At 42.7% G+C, this 17,754-nt stretch overlaps 1 protein-coding gene across 3 annotated transcripts in view; it reads left to right on the forward strand.

The window, feature by feature from the left end:
* cox10 (cytochrome c oxidase assembly factor heme A:farnesyltransferase COX10) overlaps positions 1–17,754 on the forward strand; it is a 169,143-nt gene that overhangs the window by 23,803 nt on the left and 127,586 nt on the right. For 2 of the 3 annotated variants that reach the window (XM_072483158.1, XM_072483159.1), the window contains one exon: positions 1,843–1,982. In XM_072483158.1, the coding sequence (XP_072339259.1) occupies positions 1,843–1,982 (140 nt within the window). Of the gene's footprint in view, positions 1–1,841; positions 1,983–17,754 lie in introns of those variants that run through there. The other variant, XM_072483160.1, reaches the window with a different exon arrangement.

The following is a 17,754-nucleotide window of genomic DNA, read 5'->3' on the forward strand; positions in this document are numbered from 1 at the left end:
CCAGCCACGCAAGATCCGAACAAAGGCCTTGTTCCTCTGCATAAAGCCGGGTGCCTGAAGTTAAGTACAGGTTGTTGTAGTGTTAGGTGTAATTTAGCTTGTAGTGTTTTATGTTGCATGTCGAAGTAATTCTTGTGTGTAAATAAACTATCATTGAACTTGAACTAACTAACTGGTTGTTGGGTCTTTGATCGATATCCGGTTAAACCTTACGGTGGTATCATTTGATACCTGGCGACTCTGAAAAGCAATATCATCATTAATAACTGTCATATCAGTATCCGGTTACAAAGAGCAACATTATTGGCGTCTCCGAGCAGAATTGGCAACGCTGGTCACGGTAAACATCGTCCTCTTATTTAACAGTATGGCTACACCCCTGGCGCTCGTCCCTTTAGCCTTTCTTACCCACAGACGGTTCTTCTCTCTCCGGTGCGTCTCTTGGAGAAAGACTATGTCGGCTTTCATACTTTTCAGGTGGGCGAAGACTCTGGATCTTTTCACTGGGCCGTTAAATCCCCTGACGTTCCAGGTGACTATCCTGATGTTTTTTCTTTTGTCCCCCTGCTCCTGCAAGATCAGCCATACTGACCTGGTGCACGCGCTCCTGCACTCCGGAGTTTCTCTTTTTCAGGGGCCGTCCAAAATGGCCGTGGTCACTGTTCTCCCCATGAGATTGGGCTGGGGTTTCCCTTTGTCCAGGGGGCATCCAACATGGCCACCATGTGGGTGAGCCCCTGCACTCCGAGGGTTTCCTTTTGTTCAGGGACCCTCCAGTGTTTGTTGCAGCGCCATTTTGTTCCAAGTTGCCACATGTGGCCTGTTGTAGCCAGCCTAATGACCTCCATCTTTACCTATCTCTCCCTTGTGGTTTCTTCTCTTTTCTTCCTCCTCTTCTCTCTTTCCCCCCCCCCCCCATGAGTATGTTGCATCATGCCTGTTGTAAAAAAAAAATCATTTATTTGTTTTTATTCAATACACGATCAGCAAACCTTTCAGTTTTGATTGACTTGGGATTTGCAGCATGCAATGATACAATTGACATGATAACATCCATGTTAAACTGATTAAATTCTCCCAGAAAGAGTACATAATGTTTCATATACTGGAATAAATCACATCAGTTCAGAAGTTATATTTGCAAAAAAACATATAATATACTGAAGGACTCTTGCGTTTAACATCTCTCTGTGTACTTTACTAAGTGGCTGCTGTGCGCTGATAAATACATTGGCCCAAGGCGAATCACTTTGTCTATGTAGAAAATAGATTAATCTGAGATTGTGAGGTTAAAAATTGTTATAAATTATGATACTCCTAAAATTACTGTAATTATACAGAAAGGTTCTTGATTTTGAGAACAACCTAAAGGTTATTGGTCAGCAGGTCCAGACTGGTCTCAGCACATGGAGATGTTTCTGCTTGCATACTGGCTTTCCTCAGCTGCTATCTCCCAGGGCATGATTCTTGTGAAGCTGACACTCCATCCAAAGTAAACTTGTCACATTTGTTGTGCCAAAAGCTAGGAAGGACTTGTATTTACAGATCCTCCTGACTGTCAGCATTAACAAATCTTTCATGTTTCCATTGGAATTACTGTTGGCTGTGAGGATTCTACATATCAGGAACTGGTGCACTAGAACTCCACTTAGCCCAATGGGAAAGCAGCTGGTAAATGTTCTCAACCATCTACAGTGCAGTATGTAATGTGTGCCTAACAAAAGGGAGCAGTGATGCTCTGAATGCACATTTGAGCACTTATGTATTTTCTGAACTGAAGTAAATATCTAGCTCCATATCCTGAAGAATACATTATTTGTTTTCTTTCCCCTATCTCCCTAGGTCGGCTCGGTATGTGTGTTTTCGAAACTCTTCAAAAAGTAACAATCATCAAGCGATTTCCAAAGGTTATTGTCCACCATTACAGATCAGGCAAGCATGAATGGCTCACATTTCAGCATTTTACCCTTCCTAAATGCCAGGTTAGTAAAAGCACCTTGAGCGTTTGATGATTTGTATATTTTTGGGACACGAGTGCTTTTTTAAGCACAGTTTGCCCATGTTGGAAGAAAGATTGAGTATATTGTTGGCGGTAAAGCAAATGGGAGGGAAGTAAGTTTACTTAAGTGAAAGCAAATTACTGCGGATGCTGGAATCTGAAACGAAAAAGTAAGTTCTCATCTGGTTTCCAAAATTTTAGTTGCGTTTTTGTAGGATTTCGCTAGCATTGATGATGCTGCCTGACCAATCACTGAAGGTTCTACTGTACCAAAAAGAAACGAGCACCTGACTGCACGGGCAGCACGGTAGCATATTGGCTAGCACAGTTCCTTCACAGCTCCAGGGTCCCGGGTTCGATTCCTGGTTTGGGTCACTGTCTGTGCGGAGTCTGCACGTTCTCCCCGTGTGTGCGTGGGTTTCCTCCCGGGTGCTCCGGTTTCTTCCCACAGTCCAAAGATGTGCAGGTTAGGTGGATTGGCCATGCTAAATTGCCCTTGGTGTTCAAAAAGGTTGGGTGGGGTTACCGGGTTACGGGGATAGGGTGGAGGTGTGGGCTTGGGTAGGGTTCTCTTTCCAAGGGCCGGTGCACACTCGATGGGCTGAATGGCCTCCTTCTGCACTGTAAATTCTATGATTGGTCAGGTGAGGAAAGGCAGCCACCCTGAAGCAGAAATAAAGGGAGACTAGAGACAGCAGTTTTCAGGAGAAGTTGAATTCCCTGTGAAATCTGTTCACACTGACTGTTCACTTATCTTAGATAGTGTTATCTTCAATTTGCGACTGATCAGGTCTCTCAGAAAAATGGTCATTTATTTAACAATGCAAAGGAAATCATTCATGGCAGGTTTCAGTGGTCTGGTTCCCTCAACTATTTTTACAGGATCTCCTTTTCGGCTTCCTTTGCTGAACAGCTCCTCTACAGAGTCCAGAAAGCAGAGAGAACATCATGCTTTGTAAAGTTGAGCTATTTTATCACTTTTGTAAGCAAATCAAGAAACAATGCTCACTTTGATTTGATTTGATTTATTGTCACATGTACCGAAGTACAGTGAAAAGTATTTTACTGAGGTTGAGGGAATGTACACAGTATGTACAGAGTAGACAAAAGAATGATCAACAGAGAACATTGACAAATGGTACATCGACAAACAGTGATTGGTTACGGTGCGGAACAAGGGGCCAAACAAAGCAAATATGAGCAAGAGCAGCATAGGGCATCGTGAATATTGTTCTTACAGGGAACAGATCAGTCCGAGGGGGAGTTGTTGAGGAGTCTTGTAGCTGTGGGGAAGGAGCTGTCCCTATGACTGGATGTGCGAGTCTTCAGACTTCTGTACCTTCTGCCTGATGGAAGGGTCTGGAAGAAGCCAATGCCTGGGTGGGAGGGGTCTCTGATAATGCTGTCTGCCTTCCTGAGGCAGCGGGAGGTGTTCACAGAATCAATGCGGGGGTGGCAAGCTTGGTGATGCATTGGGCTGAGTTCACCACACTCTGCAGTTTCTTGCGATCTTGAACCGAGCAGTTGCCACACCAACCCCTTTAGTGAATCTGTTCTGTGGTGGTATCAAACTGGTTCTATACTGCCTGTATCAAAGCGATTGTGCACACATAAATATCCCTTCCTTTGTCTGTTATCTTGACTATTGATTATTGATGTGCTTGACACTTGTCATTGCTCCTTTCTGGATGAGTTCCTCAGTTGTATTCATAAGTTTAGTACAAGCACGGAAAATTGTGCACTAGCTTTCAACATTGACCCTTGAAAAGGTTTTCATTGCCACTTCATTCCAAATTGTATGTTCTTCCCTTCCCTTGAAGTCTTTTTCAGAGGCCATGATCTGAAACACAAACTGCTGTGGTTCTTATGCCAATTAAATAAATTCTTCTGTAAAATCAGTTGGAGACCTGGCAAAGGAAACTGTTTGGTGACACACCTTAAGATAGAGCTGCTAGTATTCTACAGTAACAGATGTATGTTCCACTATATATGTTGTCAAGCGATCTGACTATAAGTACAGGGGGGTATCTTGAAACTGCAGTAGATTTTACATGGATCTAGAAGACAGCAGCTGAAGTGTAAATGTTACAGCCTCATGAGAGGATGTGAAACTGAGTCTTGGAGCAAGTGCATATTGATTATATAACCTTGCATTGGTATGGGGGGGGGGGGAAGGGGGGAAGTTATGTTTTAAAGTTTTTTTTCCCATTAAAATTTTGGGGAAACAACTATTGTTTTTAGTTCAGCTTGAAGTAACAGCTGTAACCTTTATCCCGCACAACTGTGAAATTAGTCTTCTTTATATGTTGAACAGCACAAGGCCCAATCATAAAAGTACTGGCCAGGTAATTGTAGCACGGTATCGGGGAACAATGGGGTTCTGTCAATTGAGTATACCGTTTGGCTTACTGAAATTCCTACTGTAGTACGGTATACCAGGCAATAACCTTGAAACCTAGCTCAGTGGGACTTTAACATGCACTTTTTCTAACTCTTCTCATTCCTGTTCCCTATTTCTGAATTTCCTCCTTTGTTTCTTAAACGTAGGAATTAGGAGCAGACGTAGGCAATTCAGCCCTTTGAGCCTGCTCTACCATTCAATCAGATCATGGCTGATCTCTTTCTGGTCTCAAATCCACCTCCCACCTATTGCCCATATTCCTTTAACCTGTTCCTTTTTTTAAAATCAAAAATATATCTCATCTCTCTCTTTAAAACTATTTAATGACTCAGATTTCACTGCACTGTGGGGCGGCGAGTTCCACAAATTCACCTCGTCATCACAGTTCTAACTCAGTTCTCCTTCCCGGTTTCGTTCTCAATTTTCTTGTTGACATTCATCTTCTTTTGCTTCTCCGTCTCACTCATCCCTTCTTTGCAGTAATTGGCAGTACCTCTGTCTCACAAATTTAAGCAGTGCTTCTATTCCAGGCTCATGTTTCTGCTGCAGAGGCTGGTAGTGTGCTAAATGTTTGTGCCTTTGGCAATAGCAGTAGTGTCACTTCCTATTTCATCCTTTGCCACATTCCAGGAGGATTAACTATATGCTGCGTTGAGTATCAACTGGGTGTTATTGTTTAATAGCTGAGTTGTGCACCAGGTCTCCCACTTTGAGCTTAAATGATTTAATTCATATTGTGATTAATTTAAAATATTAGCTGGTTAGGTCAGAAGAGAAGTAAAGCTTTTTATTGTGGTTGCCTACTTGTGTTCTAAATCTTTCAAGTCGTGATCGAATGGTGAACAAACTATGTATACAGTGTTCAAATAATTATCCTTTGGTCACTGTCGGAAATGCTATCGTGGGCTGCTGTTGCTTCAAATCGTAACTGGGCAATTGATATTTACTGATAGATTTTCCACCCATCAACCGCATACTTTTCTGGTTGACCATTGTATGTGAAGAAGTGATAACTAATGTGCCAACTGCGATTGACCAGGCCACCAAAGTTTCTTCAAAGAAGTTATTTTGAACATCGGTAAACTTGGTTACCAGATAAGAACTCTAACTTGAAGCAACATAGTGGTTGTAAATTTCAGCAGTGCCCTCCACCTTGCAAATGTAATCTCTCTCGAGATATAATATCTTTGATGAAACTATTAGTCATTAGAAGGCACGTAGATTTTGTTGGTTACTTAAGTTGTTAATTCGAAATATTGACTTTTCAAGTGTCAGCCTGAGAAAACTAACTCTCCCTAAGTCAAACCATTGTTTGTTCAATTCTCTCCCTGGCTTGAGCATATATTTCAAGGTGGCTTTCCAATGCAGTACTGGGGGTGTGATGCTTTGTCAGAGGTCCTGTGTATCAGATGAGACATTTAAACAAGGACCCATCTGCTCATTCAAATGGGCAGGAAGGATGCCACAGCACAAAATTTTTTAAAAAGGGAATTCTCCCAGTGCCCTGGCCACTGTTCTTTTCTCCATTAACACCAACAAAAACGATGAAATGGTTATTGATGTAATCTGTCCATAAGACCTTATTTATGCAAATTGCTTGCCATGTTAGACTGCAACTGTGCATTAAAAAATAACTAACTGTCTCAGAGTGCCTTTGCTACTTTTAGACTTGGCTGTTCCAACACTGTTGGCTAGCTGCCCATATTACATCTTCCATCACTAAAGTGCATCCAAATCTCTGCTGCCCATATCCTAACTCGCACCAAGTCTCATGTGCTTATCAGCCCTATACTAACTGACTTAGATGAACTCCTGGCAAAGCAGTGCCTCAATTTAAAAATACCATTGTTTTCAAAGCCCTACCTCTGTGACCGCCCTGAGTCCCACAACCCTTTGAAATACCTGTGCTTAACTAATTTTGGCATCTTTAGCAGCTTATTTGAATTACTTCACCATTGGCGGCTGTACCTTTTGCTAGTACCTAATCTATGGAATTCCCTTCATAAATCACTTTCCTCCTTTCCTCCTGTAAGACACTCTAAAACTCAATTCTTTGACCAAGCTTTCAGTCGATGGACCATGATGTAATGTGGTTCAACGTGAAATTTGTTCAATAACACTCTCTTTTAAACGGTTTTAGGTGGTTTGTTGATGTTAAAGATGCTATATGAATACAAGTGTTTGAAGCATTTTGGAACATGAAAGTTATTGAATAAATACAGGTCCATTATTTTTCTTTATCATGTTTTCAAAATAAACATGTCGCCATGAGCAGAATCACTTAGTTACTAGCACGCCCTGATTTTAATTATTCTTGATGTGGGTGTTGCTGGCTCGGCCGGTATTTGTTGTCCCTCCCTAATTACGCTTGAGAAGATGGTGGTGAGTTGCCTTCTTGAGCAGTCAAAGCAAAGAGGGAAATATTAGTGGGGATGATCAAAATGTTTTTACGGAGCCTCCTGAGAGCGAGGAGGGAGGTGGAAAATTGAATGAGAGAGGGTGTTCCAAGGTACACCTGCTAGGGGTAAGGTAGACTGAGGAAATTATGCACAATGATGCCGGAGTCAGATATATGGAGCGTTGAGGTGCGGGTCGTTGTAGAATTGGCGATGGTTAGAGAGGTGGGAAGGGGCGATGGTTACAGAGGGATTTAAACGCAACCATGGAATTTTAAATAAGTCCCAGGAGGATATTGACAGCATTGACGATGGACAAGTAGGCCTTGATGTGGCACATGATGCAATAGGATAGTTTGGAATAACTCAAGTTTATGGAGGATGGACATTTGACCAGGAGAGCATTGGGATAGCCAAGTCTGAAGGTGACTAAGGCATGGATGTTGGTATTGGAAACCGATGGACCAAGGATGGGTAAAGTTGACATTGTAGGCGGTCATTGTGATGGAAAGAATTAGGAGGTCATATACTAAGCTGGGGTTCGAATGGGCACATATCTAGTTTGAAACAATGATTGGGCAAGGGATGAAGTTGGTAGAGGTAAAGAATTCAGGCAGAGACTGAAAAAAATGGTTTCCGTTTGTTTGGCAGGAGGAAATTATGGCTCAAACAGTCTAACAAAGAGGCAGTAGAAGTGTCAAAAGATATGGTGGAGGTAGATGACATGCATGTTGCACTCCAAGCTGTGAAGATGTGAATGATGAGGGGAGCAAAAAAAATTCTTGGAGAGCTCCAGCTGTAATGGTGCAGGGAGAGGAAGAGAAACCATTCCTGGGGATGGTTAGCACTGTTGCTTCACAGCGCCAGGGTCCCAGGTTGATTCCCGGCTTGGATCACTGTCTGTGCAGAGACTAGGGGCTTTTCACGGTTACTTCATTGCAGTGTTAATGTAAGCCGACTTGTGACAATAAAGATTATTATTATTATTACTTTAGTTCTGATGTGACTAGGTAAGAGCAGAACCAGGTGATGACAGTCCCACCAAGATGGACTTTGATGGGAAGAGGATGATGTGGCCAACTGTGTCAAAGACTTCAGCAGTACCAGGAGACAATGCACCAAGGTCATAGCTGAGAGAATGTTATTTGTGACTTGGTTTTGTGGCAGAAACCTAATTGGAGACAGTTGAGAGGAGTTGCGGAAAAGGAGGACAAGATTTTGGCAACAACAAAATGTTGAAGAATTTTAGGGAAAAGAACAAGTTTCTTGCCAGCTTGCTTGGTAAGCTGTACTGTAGGGGAGGGTAATATCCTACCCTTTCTAAAAACTGGTGGACAAAAAGCTCCTTTTAGTGCTCACATTGAGAGATTTCATTGGCTACAGTGAGTTTCCAAGCAAATATGAAAGGTATTTTAGGTACCTATGAGTCAAAGCTTTGCCTCTCGTACGTTTTCAGATCAGTGGAAATAGTGTTTTGTCCCTGCTCTGGACTGAGATAATTAAGGGGGAGAATTGAGTGACAGCTGCTCTAATCAAAGCATAAACACGAAACGGGTGCTACCATGTTTTGACCTGTAAATTGTTAGAAAATGTGCTGCACAGTAATAGTTTATGTTTCACCTGTGGTTTTAAGCAAGGACTTTGAATTTCACATTATTATTAAGAAGCTTATGTTTTACCAAGACAAGGCTATATTTGAGATTTGAAGTAAATAAACCCACCTGCGTTATGTAACCTGTTATTTTTATGCAAGTAATCATTTTTAATTATTATTTTCATTGCATGACATGTTCGCATTTGAGAAAAAAGTAAATCCTTTGAGGACTGAAGAATCTCTAATGGTTTTTAAATTAAACATAAGAATACTTTGGTGATTTTACGACTTTGCTTTCAATCATGTTCAGAAAAGACCAATACTGTAGTGATTTAGTGGAGTAATTGCATGGGACGGCTATTTAATCGTTGTAATAATAGGGACCTTAAGCAATGCACATCCAAACTGCCAGTAATTTCTGGAATGTTGCTTTTGCTAGAAAATAGAGAAGGACTGACAGACAAATTATAATTTTACATAACTATCAATCCAAGGTCCCTGTAATGATTAACCAACTTAGCCGCAGGTTTATGTAATTTATCTCTTCAGCTGTACATTAGATGTTCTGTACTTCGATGCAAATGCAAGATGACCTCAAAAACCTTGTCAGAGATCTGTCCAATAAGACCACAAGAAATAAGAACGGGAGTAGGCTGTTTGGCCCCTTGAGCCTGCTGTGCCATTCAATAGGATCATGGCTAATCTGACTTTCCTCACGTCCATTTTCCTGCCCTGACTCCGAAACCCTGGATTCCCTTGCCAATCAAGATTTTAGCTATCTCGGGCTTGATCATACACAAGGACTCTGCCCCCACAGATCTCTGACAAGGACTTCCAAAGACTCTCGACCCTCAGGAGAAGAAATTCCCCCTCACCAGTCTTAAATTGGCACCCCTTTATTCTGAGTCTATGCCCTCTGGTCCTGGATGGTCATTCTTCTAAACTCCAATGAGTAGAGTCCCAACCTGTTTAACCTTTGCTCATAAGGCAATCCCTTCATACCAGGGATCATCCTAGTGAACATTCTCTGAACTGCCTCCAGTGAAATAATCTTTCCTTAAATAAGGGGACCAAAACGGCTCAGTACTCCAGATGTGGTCTCACCAGTACCTTGTACAGTTGCAGCAAGGCATCTCAACTCTTATACCTCAACCCTCTTGCAATAAGGGCCAACGTTCCATTAACCTTCCTGATTACCTGCTGCACCTGTGTATTAGCTTGGTTTTTTGTGCACCCGTGACCCCAAGTCCCTTTGTGTTCCAGCTTTCTGCAGTTTTTCTGCATTCAAATAATACTCCGTTCTTTTGTTCACCCTTCCAAAATGAACTTCACATGTTCCCACATTATACCCAATTTACCCAATTAACCTCTCAGTCTCTTTGCAAATGTTTTGTATCCCTCTCGTAACTTGCCTTTCCACCTATTTCTGTGTTGTCTGAAAATATGGCAGCAGCTCATCTTCCTCCAAGTGATTAATATAAATTTCCCATCCCCTGGTACTTCTCCAGAATCCAAAGATTTTTGGAAGATTGCAACCAATGCATCCACTATCTCTGTAGCTACCTCTTTTAGGATCCTAGAATGCAAGCCATCTCTGCCTTTAGCCCCATTAGATGGTGATACTATTTAATTCCTCCCCCATATTCTTCGATATTAATGGGATGTTTAAAGTATCTTCCACTGTAAAGACTGATGCAAAATAGCTGTTTAAATTTTGTGCCATTTCCTTGTTCCCATTAACTGTCTCGTCAGATTGATTTTCTAAGGGGCCTATGTTGACTTTGACCTCTCTCCCTTTTTATATATTTAAAGAAACTCTTATTGTCAGTTTTTATATTCCTCACTATTTTGCCCTTGTGCTTTATTTTCTCTCATCTTTTTAGTCCTCCTTTGCTAGATTCTGAATTTATCTCCGTCTTCGGGGCCATCGTGACCTTTCCCCCCTCTTTCTTTCAACTTATTATGCTCCTTAACTTCCTTGGTTAGCCATGGTTGGTTTATCCCTCTTAGAATCTTTCCTCCTTACTGGGATCATCTCTGTGGGCAACAAGATTGAAATCAGACTTATTAACCATGATCCCATAAATAAGATTGAATATATTTAATACACGCCAAATATTTCATAACGAGTTATAGAAAATGCTTAATAATTCATATTAGTAGAACTGTTATTAATGGTAAAAACAAAATAAATATTTACATTTTGGATGCAGAGGAAGCACATGGCTCTCACAGTCAATGTTGTGAGGAATCAGCATGCACTTCACTTCACTTGCCCTTGCTTTACATTCGTATCACTTCAGTCATACCGGTAGGAAAAAAATACGCAGATGGAAATCACCCCAAAAAATGAAAATAAATCGCTTATTGTCGCGAGTAGACATCAATGAAGTTACTGTGAAAAGCCCCTAGTCGCCACATTCCGGCACTTGTTCGGGGAGGCTGGTACGGGAATTGAACCGTGCTGCTGGCCTGCCTTGGTCCGCTTTAAAAGCCAGCGATTTAGCCCAGTGAGCAGGTTAGGTGGATTGGCCATGCTAAATTGCCCCTTAATGTCCAAAAGGTTAAGTGGTGTTACTGGGTTATGGGGATAGGCGGTGTGGGCTGATGCAGACTCGATGAGCCAAATGGCTTTCCCTCTGCACTGTAAATTCTATGATTCTATATATTTTTACTCTGTATGAATTACCTTAAATGTCTGTCACTGCCTCATCCACTTTTAGCTAACTCTATCTTCAGTTCATTGTAATTCCCTTTATTTCAGTTCAACACAGTTGTTTCTTACACTCAAACAGATTGTTAAGTTATATGATGTTATGATCACTACTTCCAAGGGGATATTTTACTCTGGAGGTTACTTAATAAAACCTGCCTCTTTACCCATTACCAGATCCAAGATAACCTGTTCCCTGGTTGCTCCATGATATATTGCTCTACAAAACTATCCCGATTGCACTATGAACTTGTTTATTGTCGTAGCTACCCTTTCCAACTTGATTAGCTCAATTAACATGAAGATTAAAATCACCCATAGTTATTGCTCTTTTCACATGCTCCTATTATTTGTTAATTTATTCCCTTTCCTACAGTGAGACTACTGCTGGGGTCTATACACTACTCCTACTGATGTCTTCTTTCCCCTGCTGTTTTTACTTCCACCCAAATTAACTCTGCATCGTCAGAGTCTAGATCATCTCTCAAATTGTCCTAATTTCATCTTTAATTAACAGTGCTATCCCCCACCTTTTCCTTCCCTCCTGTTGTTCCAAAAGGTAAGTTCCCAGTTGTTAGCTCTTTGTAACCATGTTTTCCTAATGGCTATGAGACCATATCCATTTACCTCTGCGCCATCAGTTCGTAAACCTTATTCCGAATGCCCTGTGCAATAAGGTACAAAGCTATTAGGCTTGCCTTGCCATTTTTAATAACTTTCTTTGTTCTGTAGCGCTAATTGCCTCTCTCTTGATTACCCTGTTTACCTTTTTTGCATTTTAGTGTTCTTTCTTTCATTCCCGTCCTTGTTTCTCTTTCACTTATCACCCTGCTTAGGTTCCAATCCCTCTGCAAATCTAGTTTAAATGCTCCCTAACCATGCCAGCAAATACCCGCCCTAGGGCATCATTCCTGGTCCTGCCCTGGTGTAACCCATCCAGCTTGCACCCACATCCCCCAGAACCGGTCCCAATGTTCCAGGCATCTGAAACCCTCCCCCTTGCACCATCTTTCCAGCCATGTGTACCACGACCACTGGCTGTTCACCGTTTTCCCCCTCCAGAATTTCCTGTAACCGCTCGGAGACAGCCTTGACCCTAGCATCAGGGAGGCAACATACCATTCTGGAGTCTTGTTTGTAGCCACAGAAATTCCTATATATTCCCTTTGCAATTGAATCCCCTAAACTATTGCATTCCCACACTTTTTGTTCCTCCCATGTTCAGCAGAGCCAACATTGCTACTTTCCCCTGAGAGGCCATTCCCCTCAACAGTATCCAAAATGGTATGTTTTGCAGGGGAATAGCCACAAGGAGATTCCTGAGTTGCATGTCTAGTCCTCTTACTCTGGTGGTCACCCATTCCCTTCCTGCCTGTGGACTCTTAGCGTCCGCTGTGACCACCTCTTTATATGTGCTATCCACAATGCACTCTGCCTCACAGATGCTCCACAATGTCCCCAGCTGTCACTCCAGCTCCAAAACTCAGGCTTCCAGATGCTACAACTGGAGACCCATTTTGTACACATGCTTGCCCTGAACACTGGACATGTGCTTGGCTTCCCACATAGAGCAGGAGAAAACCACAGTTTTGAGCCCTGCTGCCATGACTTATCCCAACCTATGAAGGACTCTAAAATCAATTAATATTAATTACTCAAGGGCTCCTCTTCTCTTGACCTCATTAATACAGAATCTAGCGATTGCAAACTGTAAACCACAGAATAAAGATTTTACAAACTATATGAGCAATAATAGTAGTATAAATACTCACCGTCTGTACTTACCTAATCGACAGCTTCTACTTGTCCCGCGTCACTTTCGAAGCTGGTCATGATCTCATGAGCTCCACCTCTGGTTTGAGTGGGGGATACGTTGGGCTGCTTCCCACTGCTCTGCTCAGCTGCTCCTCATCAGATTCTCTCTGGTCTCTCTCTGACCTCCTGTGCTGTCTACTGTAAAAGTTACTTAAAGTGCAAAAGTATTCACCAATCAGAAAAAAGGGACTGACCACCTCCTCTCTGTTTCACCAAACTCCAGCTGTACTCGACTGCACCAGGACAGCACTGAAGGAGCCCTCCTTTTATGGCCTTTAATTCAAGGTCTTGAAACTTAATTGTATCTCCCCACTCTGGGCTCTCTTTAATTTTCAACTAACAGTGAAAGGTTGGCTGAGAGTCAGGAGAGACAGTGTTACAGCAACAAAATGAGGGAGCAGTTGACGTTCAAGCTGATATGAATGCATTCAGTGCTGCTGCTGGCCCCACCATCCGTGGTGAAATTATTTCACAGGTGGAAAACTAACATAGAGCAGATCATGAGGGACAATGTAGCCCATGTGTGTAGATAACCACTTCCTTTCCCCTCACACCCAGCCCCCTCCACATTTAGACTCAAATTGACACAGCCTTTTCTAATCTGTTGTGAGTATATTTACAAAGCTGCAGAAATGCTTATTTCAAAAAAATTGTTTACATTTTGTCCCTGTTCCTGCAGCGATTTAGTTTTGGGCAAAATGATTGAATTTATTCTGCAAAAAATAAAATATGCTGGTTCTATTTACCATTACTGGGGGGAAACACCTTTCATATCCTTGGGCTGCCCAGAAGCGCTTTACTGACGTGAAGTACCTCTGCCCATTTTACCCGATCGCTAAAGGGCACATTTGCTGGGCTTGATGGCTCTTTGTTCTCGAATAAGGTTTACTCTGCAGATGAAAGCACAAATATTTTAACCCATGCAACACAATTATCTGGGGATTGACCATTGAGGAGACAAGCTAACTCTGAATAATCTTCTGTCAGTCAACGAGATGTTTGTTATGAATTCCAGCAAGCAATGCTGCAGTTTTCATGGTGGTTTAATATGAATTCTCTCAGTAAAATTGAGTAAATGCCATTCCAAGAACCAGTTTGCTCCAGGCAAATAGTTTTCCAAATTTGTGACGGGCTGGATTTTCTACCCAATGACTTGACCACCCAGTGAAATCTAGCCTTGAAGAGGATTACACTCTGGGTAATTCCAAATGTGCTTTAAACTTCAGTTCAGATCGACTAATGGAAAAGAGCAAGAGCTGAGTGAGACCTTTACTACTTTTCAATAACTTCTCTAAGAAATATATGATGCTGTGCATCATAAAGTCCTTCACTGGAATGTATTGTTTGGGAATAATTTATTCCTTGGAGTTAGAGAAAAGTTACATTATTGAGAGCAGTTCCCGATCTAAATGCTTAGAAAAGCAAAACACGGGAAGCACGGTGGCACAGTGGGTAGCACTGCTGCCTCACGCCGCCGAGGTCCCAGGTTTGACCCCGACTCTGGGTCACTGACCGTGTGGAGTTTGCACATTCTCTCCGTGGATGCGTGAGTTTCGCCCTCACAATCCAAAAGATGTGCAGGGTAGGTGGATTGGCCACGCTAAATTGCCCCTTAATTGGAAAAAATGAATTGTGTACTCTAAATTTTAAAAAAAAAGAAAAGCAAAACACTGGATTCTGGAAATCTGTGATAAAAACAGAAGATGCTGGAAACGTTCAGCAGGTCTGACAGCTTTTTCTGGAGAGAGAAACAAAGTTCATGTTGATGACCCTTCATCAGAACTTGTATGCTTATTCTGATCCTTACGATTGTTCTATGTAGGAGTCTATTGTAGATCTTTTATACGAATAATCTTTTATACAAATGGTCTTTTAAACAAACAATCTTTTATCCAAATAATCTTGTAGAAATGCCATTGTAGACTGCAAAAGTTTGATAATTGGTAACTTTCATGGCAAATCACCAGTCTTTTATATTTGCAATATATTTGTCTCGCTTAATACTGCAGATAAATTACTGGTTTTGACGCTGTGGTTCTTAAGGACTTGACTAGCCCATTGTTTTCTGTTACTTCACGTTAATGATTGGGTATTACTTTGTATGTCTCATTCACACAAGTGGCTAAATAATTCTATCATATAAATTCAGCCTGTGATATTTTACAAAAGGAAACATGGAAAAGATACTTTGAGTGCAGCCCAATTGTAATAAGAACGCAATCCAGTTTACCAAGAAAGTTAATGCTTGGTTTCACGTTTTTATTAACTGCAGACGAAAATAGGCAATTTGCAAACCTGTGTGCAATTTGCTTCTGCATATAGAAATCAATTTGATGTTGGCACAAAGCAAAATGAATAACAATTAGAAGTGTGCAGGTTGCATAAATTTGTTTTCGCCTATGTGAGTGCTCCAGTTTACATGTGAAATTTGAATTGACTGTTTAGTGGAATATGAAACTAATGACCAAGAACGTGAATGAACTTTCATATTCTGTTCTTCGGTCTGAAATGTGTTAATCCACAGCCCATTGTTGCTCCGTTTCTTCCACATTTTCACTTTTGAAATGAAGATTTGTTGAGAGAATGTCGTCTCGGGCGCCTTTCCCATCTGGCATTTTTGATTCTTGAACCCTGGGTTTGAATCCAACATTAAAGATGTGGAAAAGGTTTTCTGCCTGCCAGATGTAAAGGTTTGACATGGAATGAGTGGGTATTTGTAATCAGGTTCATAGCGGAGAAAATAGTCTATAATTCAACACTGATTAAGGATTAAATTGGCAATCTTGTTGAAAGAGGTTACTTGTGTGGAAAGTAGGGGAAAAAATCCCATTGGTGCAGTGGAGAGAATGGAATTGCTGTTAACTGATGGGGCACAGTAGAGGGAGCTTTACCTGCCATTTACTATTACCTGATTTGGGATTTCATCAAAGTTATGGTGTAGCATTGCATTTCTTAGTGCTGATGTCACTTTTTTTGGCCACAAGATTTAAAAAACAATCTATTTCAATGGATTTAACTGTAGATCCAGGCTACTCTTTAAAGCAAAATTGTTTTTATTAAAACAAGTAGCTCTGTCTACGTTTGCCACACACCTACAACAAAAGTTTGCTGATGCATTTCCTTTTTGGATTATACTTCGCTGTCTACAATGTAGCATCTCATCTGAATTTGAGTTGGGTGCACATATAACCTTGCAGGTGACGGTCACCTTTAGTGAATAGTCCGAATTCAACAGTCTTTGCTATGTCTGAATTGGTGACTCTGATCATCAGCTACTTGGCAACATCCTCAAGGTTTTAATCATCTGCTGCAAGAGTGAACCAATTACGGTACAAACTGGATTGTTTGTGACGATACAAGTTGGAGCTTTACATGCTGTTCAAAATCTCTCACTGATCGCAATAATAGCTTTTTAAACCATGGACGCAATCCAAAGGCCACGCTGCGCCCAAAAAGCAGCCTGTCACGGCATAGCGTAGCCAATAGAAGCTGGGTGTCCCCACTCTCGAGATCACTTGGCTCGCATCACCTCACGGGATGTATCGTGATCTTGAAAGACAACGTGATGTAAATCCCGCCAAGGCGGGATCACTTTTTAGCAAATCTGCATATAGAGCGAGACAGCTAGTCTCACTTTAATATGCAGAGTGTGATTCAACTCCAAGGGACCAGAGTCCCTTAGTGAGCGCTTTTTGCTGCGTGATTTCCGGCGTTCACAGCGCTGAGTAACACAAGGCTACAAAACGCCACCCGCGTTAGATAAGGGGCCTAAGCGGGGAACGTGCGGCCGTGACCATGCATAGACCAGTTTTGTGCAGTGAGGAGCTTCGCTCGCCAGAACTCCTCAGTGCAACGAGAGATCGGGACGCCATTTTTAAATGGCATCTTGATCTCCGAGGCACCCAGCCCCAACGCATTCCCGGACGGTCCCTGCTATCTTCCCCCCGACACCCGCGCAGGGCACTCTGGCTCGATTGCCTGCGCACACAAAGTGCCAGCTTGGCACATTGGCAGTGCCAACCTGGCCAGGGTACTACCATGCCCAAAGGCCTGGGCGTCCGATCCCTTGGGAGATCCCACAAGTGTGGTTCCGCCTGGTCCCCGTTTGTGGCGACCAGTGCTGAGCAGCACTCAGGCGAGGTCTCCGAGGCAAAGGAGCTAGATCTTGCGCATCGGGTAACTCCGGAATCTGGACATTAAAGTGAGACCAGCTGCTATGCTTTAATATGCACTTTGCTAAGTAGTGATCCACCCACAATGGGTGGGATTGCAACCTCTTGCGAGATTTAGTTAGATCTCATGATGTATTGCAAACCGGGTCGATCCTGGGAACGGGGTCTCCCGGCTTCTGTTGGCCACGCTGAGCTGCGGCGAGTTGCTTTTCAGCGCACTGTGGCCGTTGGATCGTGCCCCTAGTTTTTCGAGGTACCCGAGGTGGGATCTATCTCCGTAGTCTCGGAGACCTCGGGCAGCGCTGTGCAGCACTGCTCCCCACATACGGGACCAGACGGAGCGGCATTTATGGGGGTCTCCCAGGGTTCGGAGGCCCTTGGGTGCATGCTCTTTGGGCAGGGTCGCACCCTGACAGGGCCAGCCTGACACCCTGACAGTTTTGCCTGGGTGCCAGCCTGGCGGTGCCAAGCTGGCATTTTTGTTTGCTGGCAATCGAACTGAGGGATTCCCTGCACGGGCTTTAGGGAGGGTTTGCGGGGCAGGGGAGTTGCCTGCGTCCCTCCCATAGTGCATTGGGGTTTGCAGGAGGTCCGGGTCATGTCAGTGGCCTCTGAGATCTGGGCGCCAAGCGGAGGGCCTCGATGTAGAGAGTGGGGCTATGAG

The sequence above is a fragment of the Scyliorhinus torazame genome, chromosome 18, assembly GCF_047496885.1.
Source record: "Scyliorhinus torazame isolate Kashiwa2021f chromosome 18, sScyTor2.1, whole genome shotgun sequence".
NCBI lineage: Eukaryota > Metazoa > Chordata > Chondrichthyes > Carcharhiniformes > Scyliorhinidae > Scyliorhinus > Scyliorhinus torazame.